The 21,303-nt window shown below is 41.0% G+C and overlaps 2 protein-coding genes across 2 annotated transcripts in view; both read right to left on the reverse strand.

Annotated features, from left to right (window-relative positions):
- LOC123773843 (mucin-2) overlaps positions 1 to 17,100 on the reverse strand; it is a 52,157-nt gene extending 35,057 nt beyond the window's left edge. Inside the window, exons 1-3 of the mRNA XM_069318899.1 lie at positions 17,023 to 17,100; positions 16,162 to 16,490; positions 12,978 to 13,120 (exon numbers count right to left, since the gene is read on the reverse strand). Coding sequence (XP_069175000.1) covers positions 12,978 to 13,120; positions 16,162 to 16,490; positions 17,023 to 17,100 — 550 coding nt within the window. The remainder of the gene's footprint in view (positions 1 to 12,977; positions 13,121 to 16,161; positions 16,491 to 17,022) is intronic.
- Positions 17,101 to 18,802: 1,702 nt separating this feature from the next.
- The window catches only part of LOC123774004 (neuroparsin-A), a 21,647-nt gene continuing 19,146 nt past the window's right edge, over positions 18,803 to 21,303 (reverse strand). Inside the window, exons 3-4 of the mRNA XM_069318753.1 lie at positions 20,954 to 21,068; positions 18,803 to 19,703 (exon numbers count right to left, since the gene is read on the reverse strand). Of these exons, the coding sequence (XP_069174854.1) occupies positions 19,575 to 19,703; positions 20,954 to 21,068 (244 nt within the window). The 3' untranslated portion in view covers positions 18,803 to 19,574. The remainder of the gene's footprint in view (positions 19,704 to 20,953; positions 21,069 to 21,303) is intronic.

The following is a 21,303-nucleotide window of genomic DNA, read 5'->3' on the forward strand; positions in this document are numbered from 1 at the left end:
TAACCTGTCCTCTCGAACAATACATTGCATTTTGACGTTAAAATTCCCATCGGACAAATTATGATGCAGTATAAATCATAGCGGTCGTAAGTCGTAATCAACCACGTGATGTGAGTGCGCGTGTAATAGAAAAATCTATTACATTTTCATTTTCAATAACTTATTACATCTTTGAAAATGTAATAAGTTATTACGAAACGCGTTCAAGGGTCTCGTCAGACTAGAAATAAAAATGAATTTTGGAGAATTGATTTTTCAATTACCATCGACAGTAAAAAGAAACATAAGAAATATTGAGAAAATTCGTGTTAGAATTATTAATCTTACTTTTTCGGTCATATTTAACAACATATATAGAATGTTGTACCTTGTAGCCAGAACGCTGTACTCGGCCTACTATGCAACGCCCGATTTGCCTAATAAGCCAAGTTTTTCTGAAATTATATATTTTTATTTTTTCTTATGAAATGATAAAGCTATCCAATTTATTATGAGCTAATTTTTTAAAAATTTGAGTTAAAACTAACGTAGATATATAACCAAACCTGACCAACCCTACCTTACCTAACCTATCTTAACCAAACCTAAACTAACACAACTAAGTCAATAATTTATGTTCTTAATATAATATAATAATAATTATTCAAATAAACTAATTGGAAATAATTTATTGAAAATAAAGAAAATCACTCGGCCTATTAGGCAAGTCGGGCCTTACATAGTAGGCCGAGAAGTGCGTTCTGGCTACTAGGTACGACATATATATATATATATATATGTATATAATATATATATATATAATTTATTAAATGGGCATGTAAATAAAGTCTGAACCCCATCGATATAATGAGAAAGTCTTTTATACTCTCTTTTTCAGGGTTTAAAGTCTTTTTCAACTGAAAAAAAAGTTGATATAGAATGCCTCGCTCTCGTAGCCTCTCAGGATGGCATTTAGTTATTTAATCTTTTGATTGTCAGAAAAGGAGCAGCAATATTGCTTTGACCTGAGGTAATTTATTAGAAAAAATTATTTTTTGGGTGGAATTGGGACGTCGAATTCGCCATTCACAATCGTGGGGGAAATCAGATGGAAACCCGTTTCTAATCCCAATTTCTAATTGGGGATTTAGAAACCAATTTCTAATCTCTCTCTGCTCAATTTCTAAGCTTCAAGCGTAGTTCTGGCAGCTTTAAATCCTTATACTTGCTCTTGACGCTTCTGTGGCATGTTGGCCTATACTTCCTGGGCTGAACTTAATTCCCAGCATTATATATATAAAAATGGTATTTTGAACATCACCTGGATATACAGCATAGTTTTTCAAAAAGTTTATCACTTTAAAACTCGGTATGGAAACACTCACATGGTAATATATAGTAAAAGCTTGAGATTGTGTCCCCTAACTCCCCTTGCCACTTCGGGGGGGTATAGGGTGTTTATGTAGCTTCAGGGCACCAATCCCCCCAGCCACAGGACATGGCGAGAAGGCACACCTAAGCATACCTAATTCCCTATCAAACACAAACTAATATACACATAAATAGCAGATCTCATCACAACCCACAAGAGTTAAGATGATAATAATAACATGAAAATAACATACAGAAAATGGAAAATTCTTTTGTATTTTCTTTTTCTTATATGGGACACAGCACACAAAGGGAGAGGAGCACAGTATATCATTAAAAAGAACTAAAGCTGAAGGCAAAAGAACAAGCTGCCTAAGCGGCAGGATTGGTGACTTGACATCGGCATACATGGAAAAAACTATTCATAGTGGAAGCTCCTAACAAGGCCCCGGAGCGGGAGGGATATCATGTATGCACACGGGGGGTCCCTCCGGCCACCGCCTTACCCACTCGTGGGCTATCAGGCAGGTTGAATCATTTTACAGTGATTTGCATCCTAGTCAGAATTGGTAGGAATGCCAACCTTATTTTTTTATTTATTTCAGTCAATGTTTAAATACTATTATTATACAAATGCTGTTTCCATAAAATTTATATAATAAATTAATGTATATGTCAGTTATAATAGTTAAAACGTGATTGCAGGTTAAACAGTACTTTTGCTACCAGAACTTTAGTCGATAAGATTAGACAAATTTTTGCTGTCAGTGCGCTCCGAGCAAATTGAAACACGTCTTTCTTGCTTGTCAGCTCTCTAGGAGCAAGATCAAACAAGCTCTTGGTGTCTATCAGGTCTTCATGAGCAAGATCAAGTTTTGCCTCATGCATATTATTTTAAATTGCTTCCAATCAGAGCGAACAGTCATTTGAGAGTTCACGTCCTGGTGGGTAGCCGTGAACTCCTGGTGGGTAGTCAAACAAGAATGAACATTTTGAAAGTGAATCTCTTTGTACTAACAATAATTTGTAAAAAAAGAACGCACTTCTTCAAAGATACTTTTGATAATACTGTTCCATGTCGTCTTGCAATTGTTGTATATAATACCGATTTAGTTAAATATACAGTAAATTGACTATAATTGCCTAAGCCTGACTTGAAAAGCGGGTTGAAGAACGCAATTGCCCGAGTAATTCGTGAAGGCTGTTCGCACGATGATCATAGTATATAGTGACTGTAATTCCCAGATCCACCGACCTAACCGCCGCTGGTCTACTTCCACTTTCGTTTGTTCCGGCTCTTTATTGATGGTACTTGTGCAAGGCCCCCCCAGAAACTGAAGTGATTTAAGCTATAGTATACTCCACGATATCTCCTTCCTCTGGGGCCTTTTCGTATCAAGGGAACTTGCAATTTGCAGGTTAGTTATTTTTCAAGAGACTTACATTTTCTATTCAGTGTTCACGTTCCAGAGGTCGGCGTTTTTTACAGGATTTTTTTCTGAGGCTTTCATTTTCTACGGACACAAATACTAGAAGGCATTCAATTTACCATGTATACCCAATTTGAGGGATCATCTGGTGTCCGGAGATATCTATTCTCTGTGGGCCTCGTACGTACTTTGGGCACCCAGAGGCACTAGGGGCATCCAGAGGCACTAGGGGCACCCAAGGCACTTAGGGGCACCCAGAAGCATTCGGGTATAATAGGCTTTCATTTCTCTACTTTCCCTCAAGTTCAGCCTGAGGATTTGTTACAATTAGAGCCCTCAATTTTATGGTCCCTCACCTTTCTGGGGCTTCCGGGGTCTACCATCTAATTGCACCTTCACTACTGTAATGAAGCTTCAGTTAGTGTTCATTTTAGATTTGTGGTCGAAGCATTATGCAATAATAATCGTTTCGGAGTTGATAATTTTGCTTTGCTTTGCATAGTTCGAGGATTTCTGTTGCTCGCTCTCCATAATTCGTGGGCCCCGTGTTGCATAAATTTCCATATTCCAACATTTGAAGTTAATGTTGGAACAAACTGGGTATACATGGCTCATGTGTCTCATGTTTTCTTAGTGATTTGTTAGAATGTTTGCGCTGAATGGTTCTTCTTGCTCTAGAACATTAGTTTTATTTAGCATTTTGATTTTTACTCGTTATCTCAGGTCAGAAATCCTATCTGGTACAGCATTTTGAAAAGATTTGGGTGTCAGAAGTTATAAAAGTTTTATGTTAAATTTTGGTAATCCCTTGATGCTTCAGAAATGTATGGAATATGTCTCATTCCAGAATCAAATATTTAATATTGTGGCGACCGCCTCACTTTTTACCGAGTCGCCGTTCGGTCCCCGATTGTCAAAGTGATTGGGCACTGTTCCTTCCTCGTATCCCTGCTTATTGTCCTCGAATCGCTTCCAAGTACTAGATAGGTATAACTAAAGCTTTTTCCTCATAATTACCAGCTACTTATTGTGGGAATCATATCTATTATCTTCGTGGCGGACACTTTATATTCTCACCAGATGTCTTCACAATCCAGGATTTTTGGAAGTCCACAACTCTCCACTTGGTTACTGGAATTATGCAAAATGTAAATAACTGCTTTGGTAAAAAATTCTAATTGGTACCAAAGGACAGAATGCTGTGACAGGGATGGCGCTGACAGGGAGGGCGCTGACAGGGATGGCGCTGACAGGGAGGGCGCTGACAGGGAGGGCGCTGACAGGGAGGGCGCTGACAGGGAGGGCGCTGACAGGGAGGGTGCTGACAGGGAGGACGCTGACAGGGAGGGCGCTGACAGGGAGGACGCTGACAGGGAGGACGCTGACAGGGAGGACGCAGACAGGGAGGGCACAGACAGGGAGGGCGCAGACAGGGAGGGCGCAGACAGGGAGGGCGCAGACAGGGAGGGCGCTGACAGGGAGGGCGCTGACAGGGAGGGCGCTGACAGGGAGGGCGCAGACAGGGAGGGCGCTGACAGGGAGGGCGCTGACAGGGAGGGCGCAGACAGGGAGGGCGCAGACAGGGAGGGCGCTGACAGAACGCTGACCTCATTAACATCAGGGATCACCAGCCTCGTGCTTCAGATTTTGGAAGAACAACACTTGTCACTCACAAGAGCAGGAGCAGCGCTTCGTAAACCGGACCTAGAGATCACGGGTCACGCTCCTTATACGACTCACGTGGCTGGTGTCCTTGCTAATTTGTTCTGTGTTGTGTGCTATTCTAGAGTTGTGCTGTGTGCTAGCGTAGGGCTGTGCTGTGTGATAAATTTGGGCTATGGCGTGTGCTAGCATTGGGTTGTTTGGTGTGCTAACGTTGGGTGTGTGTTGTGTACTAACTGTGGGTTGTCTTGTATGCTGTGGTCTGTGTTGAGTGCTTTAGGGTGTTTTGTGCTAACTTGGGGCTGTGTTATGTGCTTGCCTGGGGCTGTGGTGTGAGCTAACTTGGGATAATCTTGCGCTGCTTGGAAGCTAAGGTATAAATATTTTTGTGAATTTTATATGTTGTAGTATAATAAGAGTATGGCGTGTGTGTGGTTGGTGTTAATGGTTGTTAACCTCTGGAGGGTCATTAAGGTTTACCTTGAAAAGCTTCATAGAAAACACCGACCTCACCTAACCTTCTTGATAAGCATCTTATTGCTTCTTATTTACAATTATTACTTAACCTATCAACGGTATAGGTTAAGTAATAATTGTAATTAAGAAGCAATAAGATGCTTATCTTAACATACTAAGAAGGTTAGGTGAGGTCGGTGTTTTCTATGAAGCTTTTCAAGGTAAACTAAAATATTCACAATCAATTAGTATGTCACATATGCACTTATTAAATAAACCAATATTGACAATAAGCAATTGACAATCACAAGTGTCTACCGACAATCCACCAAGAATACTTTAGGCATGGATGTAGTCCAAAATTAAACTATACACGTTGCATATATACAGGAAAGCGTGGAACAGCTTTAGGAATACATGAACAAATCCATAAGGGCCGTGACGGGGGTTCGAACCTACGTCCGAGAGGATCCCAGACGCGCCTTAATCGACTGAGCTACGACGTGGTATATGACCCCGGCTCTTGTGGATTTGTTCATTTGATGCATCACGCTATTGTGATTTCTGTGTGTTTAGGAATATATTGTCTTGTTTGTGTGTGTGTGTATATATGCTGTATTTTATCTGATACATCAACTTTCCTTGGCTGTGGAAAAACCCCATGTGACTATGTAAATTTTTTTTTTAGCAGAACCGTATAATTTTTTATTTTACAGAAAAAAGTGTTATTTTATAATGTTTTTGGAATATTGTGTTACCAGAATTAATAGTTGAAAGTCACTTTCTAACTAGAAATTATTTTGCTCCTCGGGAGCCTTGCCTGCAGGTGTTAAAAAAACCAGTGAGCTTCGTATATTGTCTGTTGTGTTTCGTCTGAAATTGTAAATTAAAATTAAATCTGGTATACTTGCCTCTCCCAGTGACCTGTGGCTCGGGGTTTGTTGCGCTCTTTGTGAATGGTATAGTTGCTCTTTTCTGTATGGTGGAGAATATAGGTTTTAGAAAACGTGTTCTGGAGAACAAGTTTTTTTTTTTTAAGTTTTGCCCCGAGGGGCGTGTTTATTGGGCAGCGCCACTCATCCTGTGGGTGGACACTCCGCCATACCAGCAGGTACAACACTCCCCAATAGGAAGAAAACCCGCTGGGTTGTTCATCCTGTTACTTGTACCCAGACACAGCTGGGACTTGCTTAACTGTTGTGTCTGGGTACACGTGACAAGGTGAACGCGGGTTTTCTTCCTAAGGTACTGTAAAACTGCATGCCCGAGAACATGGTGCAGAAGAATAGGGTGTTAGAGAACAAGCTGCTGGAGAACAAGCTGCTGGAAAACAGAGAGCTGGAGAACAGGCTGCTCGAGAAGAATGTACTTGAAAAGAAGGTAATGGTGAAGAAGGGCCCGGCCCAGCGAGTGACCGGAAGCAATACTTGTGAGGAAACGGTAAGAATATATTTAGCGCCTCGGGTCCTACATTCCTCCGGGGGCCGCCAACCGCTACGGTGAAAGTGCACACGTTGACTCTTGCTACGACACGGCGACTTACTTATGTTGATACACTTATGCAATGGAGTGTGCCACGTACCTGTGGGTGTTGCCCACCCTCCAGGGACACTAGAACACCATAGTTATTACGTTCGTACATTCATCACTGTCGCCGAAACACGATAACGACCAGTTTGTATGTTGTTATCAGACTCGTTGTTGATAACGTACTCGATGGAAATAAAAAATGGCAAGTTTGAATATATATATTTATACTGTATATATAAATGGTAGCTTATGTAATTTCGAGTGAAACCGTTCGTTTGAAAACCGGTGTCACCGTCACCGTCAAAGTGACACAGTATGAACATCCAGTGTTCATATGAACTAGATTATGAACGTCCATATTATGATACAGTATGAACGTCCATTGACTACCGTTGTGAAAAAGGTGACAATACCACCGTATATATATTGATTCCTTATATATGAACAGCACTTTTCTGTGCTTTAGTGTGTATAGCGGCTTCACCTAACAAGAGAGAGAATGATCTCCGTTCGAATCCCGCTGCAGGACACGCCGAGTGTGTTATAAACAGGAAATAACAGCGCGACACAGTTGTTTAACTAATAACAAACTGTGTTGTCACTGAGCTACATTACTAAGACTAAACTGACTCAGCAAGCAGAAGAGCCACAGAGCGACGAACGCAGAAGGCGGCGATGAGGTCGTGACTGTTTCCCAAACTCAGCACATGATTTACCTGAATTTACCTGAGGGCCACCAATACTAGAGGCCTCGACGAGGACAGGAAGCATAGAACTTAAGATACTAATATAAAAACTTATATTAAAAACTATAATATAGGTGGCCGCCGGCTTGTCAGAGGTCTCCCCCATTTGCCCTGATGATCTTTTCAGGCTGTATTTTAAGTTTGGCTGTATTTGTATTTGCTGTATTTGCATATAGGCTGTATTTGCGGTTTGGGCAAATTTAGTACATCATTTTTGTGACGTAACAACTCGAGAGGACGAGCTGGTTACTTACCTCAATGTGATGGTGTTGGGCAAGGCCTATTAACGTCTGGAGGGATATTAAGACCACAAAATTCTTGACCATAGTGTGTGATTGAAGTAAACTTTCAGTGTGTATAAACAGAGAAGTTTGGTGTAACCTGTTATTATACTGTATATACGTGAGCCCCATCTTGGTTTGGGTTTGTAATGGGGCTGATCAACCGAGGGAAGTGTTATTAAGGCCACCACAACTGTGTACTGATTAACTATCTTCTGTCTGTAAGATCTAAAATGCTTTGTTTACAGTCTGTAATATCTAATGAGCTTGTCTGCGATTTGGTGGATTGGTAAAGGTCGTCTGTTGTCTACAAGATGCTTGGAGACATTTATAATTAGCTTATAGTCTGCAATTAGCTTGTTTAGTCTGTAATATCGATCAAGTTTCTATAGTCTGTAAGATTCAACGACCTTCTTTTGTAAAGATTAAGGAGCCTCGTCTGACAGATTCGATAAGCTTGTAGTCTGTAAGATCCATTGAAAAATAAGAAAGCATTGACAGGAAATGTAACGCATTAAACATTTATAATAAACAAACTATTTCAAAGTCAGTGCCTCTTATTACCGAGATGTTAAGAAACGACAGTTACACAATAGGTTCAGTTAGACGCCCATCACGGCGAGAAGAGCAACACTTGCAAGACATCAGTAACCGCGCAACACGTTCAGATCTAGTTTAATGTAAGGTTGCTTTCACCGGAAGTGTCTCTCTTGTCAAATTAAGACAATATCAAGCGGGTTTTATCTCGGCAATGTATTACATTTTATGGAACTTGGAAGTGTAGTTAAATATAGTTTGTAAACCACAAACGGACCTTATCACATCATACAGACGCAGGCAATGAGTCACAATAACGTGGCTGAAGTATGTTGACCAGACCACACACTAGAAGTTGAAGGGACGACGACGTTTCGGTCCGTCCTGGACCATTCTCAAGTCGATTGTGAACGACTTGTCAAGTCAACGTCGTCGTCCCTTCAACTTCTAGTGTGTGGTCTGGTCAACATCATACACACTATAAAAAACTTACCAGAACTTACGAACAAAACAGTCTCCCTTTCATGAGAACGTAACGTAGAACGTGAATATAAACGTACCAAAAAATTGCTTTGCCATTAACATCCCTCCAGGGGTTTGATGGGCCTTAACCCTCACGCAATTTTGTTTTTAATTACAGTCACACATTGCTTTGTTGTAAAGCTATTTAAATTCCTGTAGAAGATCGGTGGCTATTACATGAACTATTTTCAAAATTTGACCCTGTCTAACTCCTGAATATGGTGCTGATGTTGAATGCTCATGACTAATTATATATATATATATATGTATATATATATATATATATATATATATATATATATATATATATATATATATATATATATATATATAATTAGTTGTGGAGCGTGTTAAGGCGTACCTGTTATGCCAGTTGCTGGAAGGCTTCTGTGCTGGCTAGGGTTCGAGTCTCCTGGTGGGAAAGTGTTCTAAAGTTATATATATATATATATATATATATATATATATATATATATATATATATATATATATATAATATAAATATATATATATAAATATTTGTGCTCTGAAGATTGCACTACATATAAGTTTAATTTTATATTAAATATTAGTATCTTAAGTTCTATATCAGCATGCTTCATTTTTCATTTTAGGCAAAATTATGTTTTAATAATTATATATGTATCTGTTGTTCTAGAAAAGAGGAAATTGTTCTAGTTCTGAGTTAAAAATCAATCAATAGAGGAAAAAGGTTCCATGATTCAAATTACTATCATTCACTAAGTACAAACGACAATTATCACTATTGGAAGCCTGTAGTTGATGCCAATATTTTCAGTCCTGCCTGTGACTGTGCCTCAAGAGACGAGACCAAAATTGGAAAAAACATCGAGCAGCTAGGTTAAGCACCGGCATGTTGTTGTTGTTATAGATTCAGCTACTCGGAACAAAAGTTCCAAGTAGCACTGGCTATGGTGAGCCCGTAGTGGACTTACCTGGCACAGGAGCGGGGCTGTAACTGTGGAAGCACCGGCACTATTTCTCAAACTAAATATACGCCTCACCTCACTCTAATTTTCTCCTGTCAAGTCTCCCCCCCCCCACCCCCTACCCACCCACCCCCCCACCCATTCCCCAAACCCCCTCGTCACTAGGGTAAGCTTTTGTTTATGTACCTGACCTATTATGTACCTGGGTTCGATCCCAGGCGCCGGCGAGAAATAATGGGCAGAGTTTCTTTCACCCTATGCCCCTGTTACCTAGCAGTAAAATAGGTACCTGGGTGTTAGTCAGCTGTCACCTGCTGCTTCCTGGGGGTGGAGGCCTGGTCAAGGACCGGGCCGCGGGGACACTGAAAGCCCCGAAATCATCTCAAGATAACCTCAAGATAACCTGACCTTCCTGAGAAGAGTTCATTAAGGAGGATACATAGAACGAAAGGTGAACACCCTCATCCCACCTTTTGTGTTATATAATCTTGAGTTTACTTCAGTCTTGGATTACATTCCGGACTAAAGTATACATAGTTGGTCAGTAAGCTATTGTAATGCCCTTAATAACCCTCCAGAGGTTGATAGGCCTTAAGGTCACACCAAACCAAAAAAGGAAAGTTTTACGGGGGATCTTCGCGAGCTGTAGCAGTGTTATAATTTATTACGATAAGATATGATGATCTAAAGGGATGGATGTGCTATAATCTGTTGGTTGGAGAGGGATTAAAAGGTATTGGTCTAACCATTTTGGGTTTGTGGATGAGATACGTGATATTGAGCGAGTGTTCCAGAAACCAATATAACTATCATTTTTGAGGTTGGGTATAACGCCTATCAACCTATTGAAAGTTATTAAGGCATCTCAAACTTGCTGACCAAGTAGCAAGTGTATTAATGACCTGGTCTAAAGTAAACTCTGAATTTATATACTGAAACAGGAGGTTAACACCTTATTGTATGTGTGTTCCCGGATAGTGACAGCTATTGGTACAGTAATAAATAATATTTCACAAAAAATTATACCAACAAAAAATAATATAATATTTATCTTGTAAATACAATGTATTAATGTTTATTTTGCATATTTTCAATAAAAAAACATAAAAATAAATTCTTCAGTATCCCATCTCATGAAAAACAGCAACTGTCCTTGTCAGGAGTGGATCTTCTTGTTATTGATAACTAGAATCATCCGATGTGTATCTAAATGAGAAATACTTATATTCTCGAAAGCCCTGTTTCTTGGCCAAGGACACGACTGGCTAGGAGGCAACAGCTAAGGAATTGTTTGTATGTTCATGTGAGAGAGTAGGTCACGAACCTCCACGATAGCCCGAGGAATATGGGCAGTATCCCCTCACACACACACACACACACACTTCAGTTGGATATAGTATTTGTTTCACAATGAGTTTGAACCTTCCAGGGATCTGACGACCCAGTTGTTCACCACCTAGGGGGGAGCAAATACACTCACCAACGCAGGTAAACACTTAAACGCGCACAAGTGTTCACGCGCAAGAACGTTTACGCATGCACACATACCCACAAGTTATCAGTAACGTATGTTTAGAAAAATAACAACATCGATTAAAATATGAGTCCCCCACAAACATGCACAGATTTTTATTTTTATTATTTTTTATTAACACATTTAGGTACATTTGCATTCGTGCATTTTGACTATATGAGGAGAGTATAGCTTGTCAAAAAAAACTAGCTACATGATGCTAAAAATCCCCATCAAACAGGATGGTTAATCATTCAGAGGCGTGTGATCAGTAGTTTGCACTGGCAAATGCACCGAGAGGTATTTTTACGCCTCTCGATACAGTATATGTACACTGAGATTAATTTAGACCTGAACAGTGTTCAGGACTACAGTATACATGCTGATGGCCCGTAGGTGCGGCTGTAATAATCCCCAGTAGTTGATAAGCACATCAACTTGTCCTCTCAACTAGTACGTGCCATTTTCTAGGTCCCCAACGCACAAATTACAAGTTACTATGAAAAGTAGCGGCTCTCAAATATCCATGTTTTCTATGCATCGGTAGATTAGATTCGGTAATTACTTGAGTTCGTACGCTTCTGGTTAGGGGTAAAAGGTTAGATTTTGTACGAAGTGGCAAATCAAGAGATTCACTCTACTATGGTACTCTGAATAAGAGTACCATAATAGAGTGAATCATTGTAAGGAAAGTGTGACGTAGTGGATTATATGTAAGTCACTAATTCAGTCGATTAAAGACTGTTGAGTCTGGCCAGTAAGTTTTTATATTATTATTATTATTTTCTACCACAGAGGTGGCCACACATTTACAATGCTAAGGTGGCCAGCATGAAGATAGAGGGCTCAGGCTCACCAAGAAGAGAAAGTTCACAAGTTCCCACCATAATAGTTCCAGGGAAGAGACACACAAGTAACGCGAACAGGATAAATGCCTCGTATCACTCGACCAACAACCATCGTCCTGAAATGATGGTATTTACTGTAACTATTTCATCGAAAGTGCCATTATGTAGTGATGGACCACTTGTAGGACTATAGATCTTATAGTCCGGGGAAAAAGAGCTGAAACCAAACAAATATTCCTAGGCCTAGTATAGCATATATGTATGTAATATCTGAGTACTCTTTATTTTCTTCTCCGAGGCTATGGGTCCCTACAATTGCACCAGAGGTGGTGCCCCTTTTAGGTTTATATATATAACTTTATTACGTCTCAAATAGCATGTATTAGGCGTAGGATTGTTAGGAGAGGTTAGGTGGTTGTTGTTTTAAGATTCGCTACCTGGAACAAAGTTCCAAGTAGCACGGGCTATGGTGAGCCCGTAGTGCCTTATATAGAGGTTAGGGCTTATATTAATGTTGCCTTTAAAATAGTTTATGGTTGTCCAAATTCAATAAAACAAACGTAGTCCATTATTACATATTGGTACTTTCGACCAAATAATTAATATAAGTACTTTCATTTTAGGGTGATGGGTTGTCAGGCAATCCTTCAAAAGTCATAATATTTATTGCATACTATTGGTCGAACGCACTAGGACAAGCAAAGGAGACATGATCACAACACAAAAATACTAATTGGAATCGACATTTTAGACATGGATAGGCTATTTCACATTTAAAAGGCATAAACAAGAAACATAGGTAAGAACTAAGCACAACATATTCATAAGAATATTAGAAACAGTGTCTTCCATGTCATTCTTAAGAAAGATAAGTTAGTGAGTGAAAAGGTGGAGGTAAACTTCATATAATTATTTAAATGTATAAATTGTATAATTCAAAGAGCTTAGGAACCTGAACAGATATCGATTGAATTAAAAAAGGCGGATCTCTAGAGCTGAAGCTCAATTCGGCAGACATGTCTACGTATTATATATCAATATAAATTTATCATTGCATTTTTGTCATGTAATAAAAAAAAAATTATTACATTTTTTTGGCTCATACACGTGTATCTGAAATGATAAAGTTCTCCAGATAGGTCAGAGACCAACCAAGAACAAATATACGGAATTTCAGGGAAAGTCGGTCAGAGGTGAAGTTCAGCTGAGGCAGGCCAAGTTCGGTCATCCACGTAGAGTCATCAGTAGAAGTGATCATATACATGATTAAGACACTCGTATCAGTTAATAGATATCTTAAAGATTAAGACAGAATTAGTTAAATTTGGAAATATAAGCAATATGGCGTGCAGGGCACTCGTCTCCTCCTCGTATCCCGTTATCACTTCCCGAGGAAGAACTAGAGTAATTTCGAAGAACGAAAAATAGTCGGGTCATATGTCAAGGTCATATACTTTCAAGCGCGTCCGGAGTTATGGTTATTGTATGTATTCAGGACGTGACGCAACATGAGAGACTCACTTGGGGCGGTGGTGGTGGAAGTTGTATAAACAAGTATGTGTGGTGAGGGCGGGAATCGCTTCCAGCGCCGAACAGGGGAACGTGAAATTATTCCTTTTGACTGTGTAGTTACCGGTGTCTCAATCCTGGACAAGTGTATATCTGTTGGTCGCAATATCTCTATCTCTCTCTCTCTCTCTCTCTCTCTCTCTCTCTCTCTCTCTCTCTATATATATATATATATATATATATATATATATATATATATATACATATATATATATATATATATATATATATATATATATATATAATATATTATTTTATGAAAAAGCTTGAATGATTGAATGATCCTATAAATCACTTAAGAACTAATTGTCGATCAGGGTTAGAATTTCCATTGGCAGGAATCACCCCCTGGAGTGCAAAGTACCTTGACCACCTCATCAGCGATAGCCTATAAGGATTGATTACTCCTGGAGCTAAGTGGGCTGTTGCAGTGCTCAGGTTGAGTCAGTGCTCAGGTTGAGTCAGTGCTCAGGTTGAGTCAGTGCTCAGGTTGAGTCAGTGCTCAGGTTGAGTCAGTGCTCAGGTTGAGTCAGTGCTCAGGTTGAGTCAGTGCTCAGGTTGAGTCAGTGCTCAGGTTGAGTCAGTGCTCACTCTGTATCCACACCCTCACTCATTACCTTACTCGCCTCGCCTATATCTTGCCTCACCCGAGTCATCCTTGTCTTTAAAACATCACAATTATATTGTTTTCTGACAGCGAGTATTTAAACGATAAATACTCAAGGAGAGTCTGAAGGCAGAGCCGCCTTAAGGAGAGTGTTTCACAAGATGTAAGTAACCCCGCACAGCAGTTGTTACAAGGGCAGCCTTGGGCAGTAACTGCCACGTTGTGGAGCATTAGTGCCGTGATCCAGGCTCTTACCCGTCAAACAAATTGTTACAGATGGGTGAGAGGAATAGCCGAGTCTCACCTTAAAGGTGAATTAGGTAGAAGAGCAATGATAAAATGAGTTCCAAATGCGTTGTGCGCCTGTGGACGCGTCTCCAGTAAGCTCGAGAGCCTGTGAAACATGTAACACCACAACAGCCACCACCACAACAGCCACCACCACAACAGCCACCACCACCACAACAGCCACCACCACAACCACCACCACAACAGCCACCACCACCACAACAGCCACCACCACAGCAGCCACCACCACCACCACAGCCACCACCACCACCACAGCCACCACCACCACCACAACCACCACCACAACAGCCACCACCACCACAACAGCCACCACCACCACAACAACAACCACCACCACAGCAGCCACCACCACAGCCACCACCACCACCACAGCCACCACCACCACCACAGCCACCACCAGAACCCCTAATGTAAATATACCACAGATTCTAGCCTCGCCATAAGCGGTCAGTGATTATACCTGACCTTCAGTGTTACCAGGTGTTCAAATAGTGCAGCCAAATAGTGACTATAAGCAATAAGTCATATATGTACTGTCTTGTGCGAGAGCGGGTTGCACCAGACACTTCCCCACACGACAATAATGAGCATCTACTACTCAGATCTACAACTATTGCTTTTACTACCACAACTTCGTCTTGTGCTGCACTTGCCACTATTACTGTTAATATTTTACAAGTTTTATCACTTTTCGCAAGAATTATTACTAGCATTTCTCCCTGCGAGAATGAACACATTGTCTCTCAGGACTCCACCTTCAGGGGTATCTACAACAAGTTGTGTTTAACTTGGCACATATACCGGTGATTTAGCAATGCACTCCACAATACACATTTTATTGTACTATTAGAAAGACATGGGAACCTTAGCAAAATTACCAGCCACTAGAGAAAAAGACAGAGTCGTACCAATCACGTAATACACAGCTATCAATACAGGAAAGTTACAAATAACAACTGCACCCACTGCTTAATACCAGAGAGAATTTACAGTCTCCGTGGTGTAGTGGTAAGACACTCGCCTGGCGTTCCGCGAGCGCTATGTCATAGGTTCGTATCCTGGCCGGGGAGGATTTACTGGGCGCAATTCCTTAACTGTAGCCTCTGTTTAACGCAACAGTAAAATGTGTACTTGGATGAAAAAACGATTCTTCGCGGCAGGGGATCGTATTCCAGGGACCATAGGATTAAGGACTTGCCCGAAACGCTACGCGTACTAGTGGCTGTACAAGAATGTAACAACTCTTGTATATATCTCAAAAAAAAAAAAAGAGACATTTCCTCCTCCACTGCTTCAGATATCACAGTGGCAGAGCTAACTTCAGACAACATCTCGTCACTCTCAAAGAAACCTTCAGCATCGATTACACATTATTCGGAGGCCTTCCACCAGGGTGAAGTATAAGACAACAAGTAGCCAATTGCTAAACGTAACTGAATTATATCTTGTGCATCATACTTAAACGTTTGTCTATATCTGTATCACAGAAGCTGTTAAAGCATGCTTCATATCTCTTAAGGCACAGATAAATTATTGGTTCAGTGCATTAACCAGTCGATAGCTGGAAAGAGCAAGACCTTAACCGAGTAAACAGATGTAAATGAAATCAACTAGGTGATTACTGTGTATTTTCGGTTGATTTCCATATTGCTTGCGTCTCCGTTAAAACTTTCCAAATAGCTTGTTTTCTTTAACAGAATTTACACATGTTTAGAGAATGTAATACGTGTCGCTAGCCGTAACTTAACTATTTTCACGGTCTCTCCCCCTTAACCGTTGTTGTTTTAGATTCAGCTACTCGGAACAATAGTTCCTATTAACACGGTCTATTGTAAGCCCGTAGTGACTTACCTGGCACAGGAGAACGCGGCTGTATAACCCGTATGTATGTCCTTTACTGGTATACCACACTTATGGTTGTCCTTTACTGGTATACCACACTTATGGTTGTCCTTTACTTGTATACCACACTTATGGTTGTCCTTTACTGGTATACCACACTTATGGTTGTCCTTTACTTGTATACCACACTTATGGTTGTCCTTTACTGGTATACCACACTTATGGTTGTCCTTTACTGGTATACCACACTTATGGTTGTCCTTTACTGGTATACCACACTTATGGTTGTCCTTTACTGGTATACCACACTTATGGTTGTCCTTTACTGGTATACCACACTTATGGTTGTCCTTTACTGGTATACCACACTTATGGTTGTCCTTTACTGGTAGTTACCTAGAAGTTACCTTGAAGTGTTTCCGGGGCTTAGCGTCCCCGCGGCCCGGTCGTCGACCAGACTTCCTCGTTGCAAGACTGGTCAACCAGGCTGTTTGACACGGCTGCTCGCAGCCTGGCGGATGAATCACAGCCTGGTTGATCCTTTGGAGGTGCTTATCCAGTTCTCTCTTGAACACTGAGGGGTCGGCCAGTTATGCCCCTTATGTGTAGTGGAAGCATGTTGAACAGTCTCGGGCCTCTGATGTTGATAGTTCTCTCTCAGAGTGCCTGTTGCACCTCTGCTCGTCAACTGGGTTATTCTGCACATCCTGCCATGCCTCCTGGTCTCATGTGGTGTTATTTCTGTGTGCAGGTTTGGGACCAGCCCCTCTACTATTTTCCATGTGTAAATTATTATGTATCTCTCCCGCCTGCGCTCAAGAGAATACAGATTTAGGCTCTTTGTCGGTCCCAGTAGTTTAGATGTTTTACTGAGTGGATTCTAGCAGTAAAGGATCTCTTCACGCTCTCCGGGTCAGCAATTTCTCCAGCTTTGAAAGGGGCTGTCATTGTGCAGCAGTACTCCACTCTAGAGAGCACTAGTGTCTTGAAGAGTATCATCATCGGTATAGCATCTCTAGTGTGAAAAGTTCTTGTTATCCAACCTGTCTTTATTCTTGCAGTTGTGACGGCTACTTTATTGTGTTCTTTAAAGGTAAGGTCTTCCGACATGAGTACACCCAGATCCCTTACATTGCCTTTACGTTCTATATTATGATTTGTGGTATACCGCACACATGGTTGCCCTTTACAGATATATGATTGTTCTTTGCTGGTAAATAACACTTATACCATTTTTCGAAAGTCAAATATAACACGAACAAGGAGCAATTGTTTCAAGCTCAACCACAATGCAGGATAGAAACCAGTAGTTAATTTTTCACCCATAGGGTTATTAACACGTGGAACCGCCTAGCTGCTGAAGGTCCTTATTATCTGGCAAAGACCAAGTACTTTCTCTGACACTCTTTACAGCACTTGATCAGAGTCGAGGACCGACCGAAACGTCGTCACTCCCTTTATTTTCAGACGTGTTGCCACTATTACTCGATCCACTTTAAAAGATTTTACAGAAAAGGATTAGTACTCCATGCACAGTTTATGTTAGACTTGGACTTCGTTCAGAACTAGAGTGTGCCGAGTGAGTGGTCAATAAGCTCATGTTTGGCCTTAACCCTACAGGGTTTTGCAAGGCCTTAAGTTCACACATTAACCAATTACACACACACAAACACAAGGATATATTCATTAATTCCTGCCCGAAACGCTGCGCGTACTAGTGGCTTTACAAGATTGTAAATAACATGCTAGGTATCACAAACCCAATGTACCTTCTTGTATATATATAGGTAAATAAATAAATGGTGCATACTGTTTTTCAGTGTACATACGTTTGGGTGTACTTTTATCCTGAACAAACTGAGTATTAGCCTAGACTACATGCTGGTTGATCACTAAGCATTGTCACTACATAATGAAGTCAACCTGATAAGTTGAGAGAGAGCAAATAGATTCAGCATGATTGGCGTAAAAATACTCTTCATTTAAACTGTGTTGTTTATCATGCTCTTAGTGGGAGTTTATTTTTTAATATGAAAGAGTCCTAGATATAACTTAGTGCATTAGTTTTGTATTGGACGTAATGCCCTGTATTGATATACCTATCAACGGTATAGGTTAAGTAATAATTGTAATTAAGAAGCAATAAGATGCTTATCTTAACATACTAAGAAGGTTAGGTGAGGTCGGTGTTTTCTATGAAGCTTTTCAAGGTAAACTAAAATCTTTACAATCAATTAGTATGTTACATATGCACTTATTAAATAAGCCAATATTGACTATAAGCAAGTGCGAGAACGGGTTGTGCCCTGTCAACCTCTGGAAGGTTAGTAGGTCACCACAGTAGCCTACTGACCAACCAGTTAATTCTGAACATAGTCCAGGACTAATGTAAACACACTGTATACACACCAAGACTGGTACACTTCTCGGTGTGTGTGTGTGTATATATATATATATATATATATATATATATATTATATATAATATATATATATATATATATATATATATATATATATATATATATATATATATATGTGTGTCACTGCCTTGTAATATAATCAAAGCATATACGTACTGACGTGTGTCTTGACTCGATGCGAAACAAGGAGGATATATATTGTCAGAAAGGAATTATTTAAAAAATCAATACTCAAAGAAGTTTATTGTGAATTTTGTTCTAAATAGGTTCATATTTCTCTCGCTCTCTCTCTCTCTCTCTCTCTCTCTCTCTTTCTCTCAATAGACATTTTTTTAACTTACTATAAACAAATTCACCAAAATTTGTATCATTTATTAGTTAAATAATACTTATTGAGACATATCAGGGATGGGTTTACGTATACGGTATATGTATCACTGGCCGGTTAAAAGGATCCGGTTCCGCAAGGACCGGGTCCAGCCGGGAGATCCGTTAACTTACAATAGGCTTGCGGCTCCGTCAGGAGCACGAGTTATCACAAAGCAGTAAGTTGGTGACGCCATCTGGGCATCATTGTCACATACATAAAAGAACTATATTGCATTTTTTATTTTAGTTCCTTACGTAGCAAATGCCCGTCTTCACCCGCCTACAAATCGCGCTAGTTGCACTCAGCCGACAGCAAAACGGTAACAAATTATATATACAGTAAATCCAAAAGCAAAAACGTAGGTGTGGTCTGGTAGGGAAACTGCCACTGTCATGAGGGAACTTGGACCCGTTGGTGAGCGCGCTAGACACATTCAGCTCGTTGGACACCAGAAGAAAAACGAATTTGCCAGTTCCGAAGAGAATTCCCACTTCGGTTCACGTCGCTCTCGGAATGGCAAGTGGTACCAGAGGCTTCCATAGGGGGTTCGAAGCCTTACAGTGAGCTGTTCGCGAAGAGCCAGGTGAGCTTGCCAAATGCGCCCTGGAGGGGCTCCGGGGCGCTGTATAACTAGCAGAATCTGCCCAATGCGCACTCAAGAGTTGTAGTACAGCCAGCGCAGTACCCGCACACACAGTACATTCCCTCTCCACAGATGCCGTTCTCCTCCCAGCGGCCTCCACATGGATCTCCTGGGCCCTGTAAATCAACACATCATTGTAAAATCAAAATACCAGAATAAATGAGGCTACGACAGCTGAATCGGTAACTATTTCGATAAGGAAACATTGAAAAGGGCTTTAAAAATGTTTTTGCCAATTATAGAGTTTGGCCTATGACTTGTGACCTTAGAAGGGGAGCATCAGTGAGGTGTGATAGATGTCGAGGGGGCCAACTGGGTGTAGTAGAACGATAGACTGATAGTTTCCTTAATTACAATGTTATGTTATAATAGGTTAAGCGTAGAATGAATGCCCGAGCGTAGGGTGGAATTAGGTAGATGTTTATCTGGTGAATGATGGCTTCAGCTCGCGGGTAGGCGCCAGGGCACACAGGAAGGAGCAGTGAACAGGAAAAGTTCACGGGAACATTTAGCAAAAGGTTCCGTATGGATAAATGTCGAATAGACGATTTTTTTTACAGGAATGCTTAAGTGGTGTTAGCAAGGGTGCTTGACGCACGGTGTTAATTACTTAGGAAGAAGTATAGCTCTTGAACCCACTTTCTGACATCTGGTACAGCTGATCATAGTTTGGTGTGTGTGTGTGGGTACTCGCTTAGTTGTACTCACCTAGTTGTGTTTGCGGGGGTTGAGCTCTAACTCTTTGGTCACGCCTCTCAACTGTCAATCAACTGATGTACAGATTCCTGAGCCTACTGGGCTCTATCATATCTACATTTGAATCTGTGTATGGAGTCAGCCTCCACCACATCACTGCCTAATGTATTCCATCTGTTAACTATTACACTGAGAGACATTCTTTCTAATGTCTCTGTGGATCATTTGGGTACTCATCTTCCACCTGTGTCCCCTTGTTCGTGTTCCACCCGTGCTAAAGAGTTTGTCTTTTTCCACCCTGCCAATTCCCCTGAGAATTTTGTAGGTGGTTATCATGTCCCCCTTACTCTTCTGTTTTCCAGGGACGTGAAGTTCAGCTCCCTTAGCCTTTCCTCGTAGCTCATACCTCTCAGTTCCGGGACGAGTCTGGTGGCATACCTCTGAATCTTCTCTAACTTTGTGTCTTTGTGTGTGTGTGTGTGTGTGTGTGAAGCTGTACAGAAACAGGGTCCGTGAAGAAATCACTCTGCACAACGCTGTGAAAGTCTGGGTACTTGACAGTTTCACTGTGAGATCTCCCCGCCCCTGCAGTTAAAGCCTGGGTGACAACAAATGGATGACATGAGAGCTTGGTACGGGAGTCTGGGAACAGAAGTTAGGGAACACTGACCTTGCCACAAGCCGGGTTGCCACACCATCCCAGCACCACGCCGTACTTGCACGTGTTTAGGTCCTCAGGTGTGATCTCGTTCCGTTCCGGACACAGAGGAGAGGCTGCGGCATTCCTGATGGCAGAAACAAGAGTGAGAACGAGAGCTGCAGTTGGCGGGTAATGGCGGTAGCCGACAATTGCATTCATAGCCAGACGGACCAGGAGTCTGCCCTGACAAGATCAGTATTAGCGTATTTATGAGTCACTGGGCGGTACCTATGGTGGACCACTGGCTGGCTATCAGGATTCACCGCCTGTAAATTTGTTTCGTTTGCGTTTGTCATAGTACTGTTGCCCTCAATCGAGGA

Source organism: Procambarus clarkii, chromosome 91 (genome assembly GCF_040958095.1).
Source record: "Procambarus clarkii isolate CNS0578487 chromosome 91, FALCON_Pclarkii_2.0, whole genome shotgun sequence".
NCBI lineage: Eukaryota > Metazoa > Arthropoda > Malacostraca > Decapoda > Cambaridae > Procambarus > Procambarus clarkii.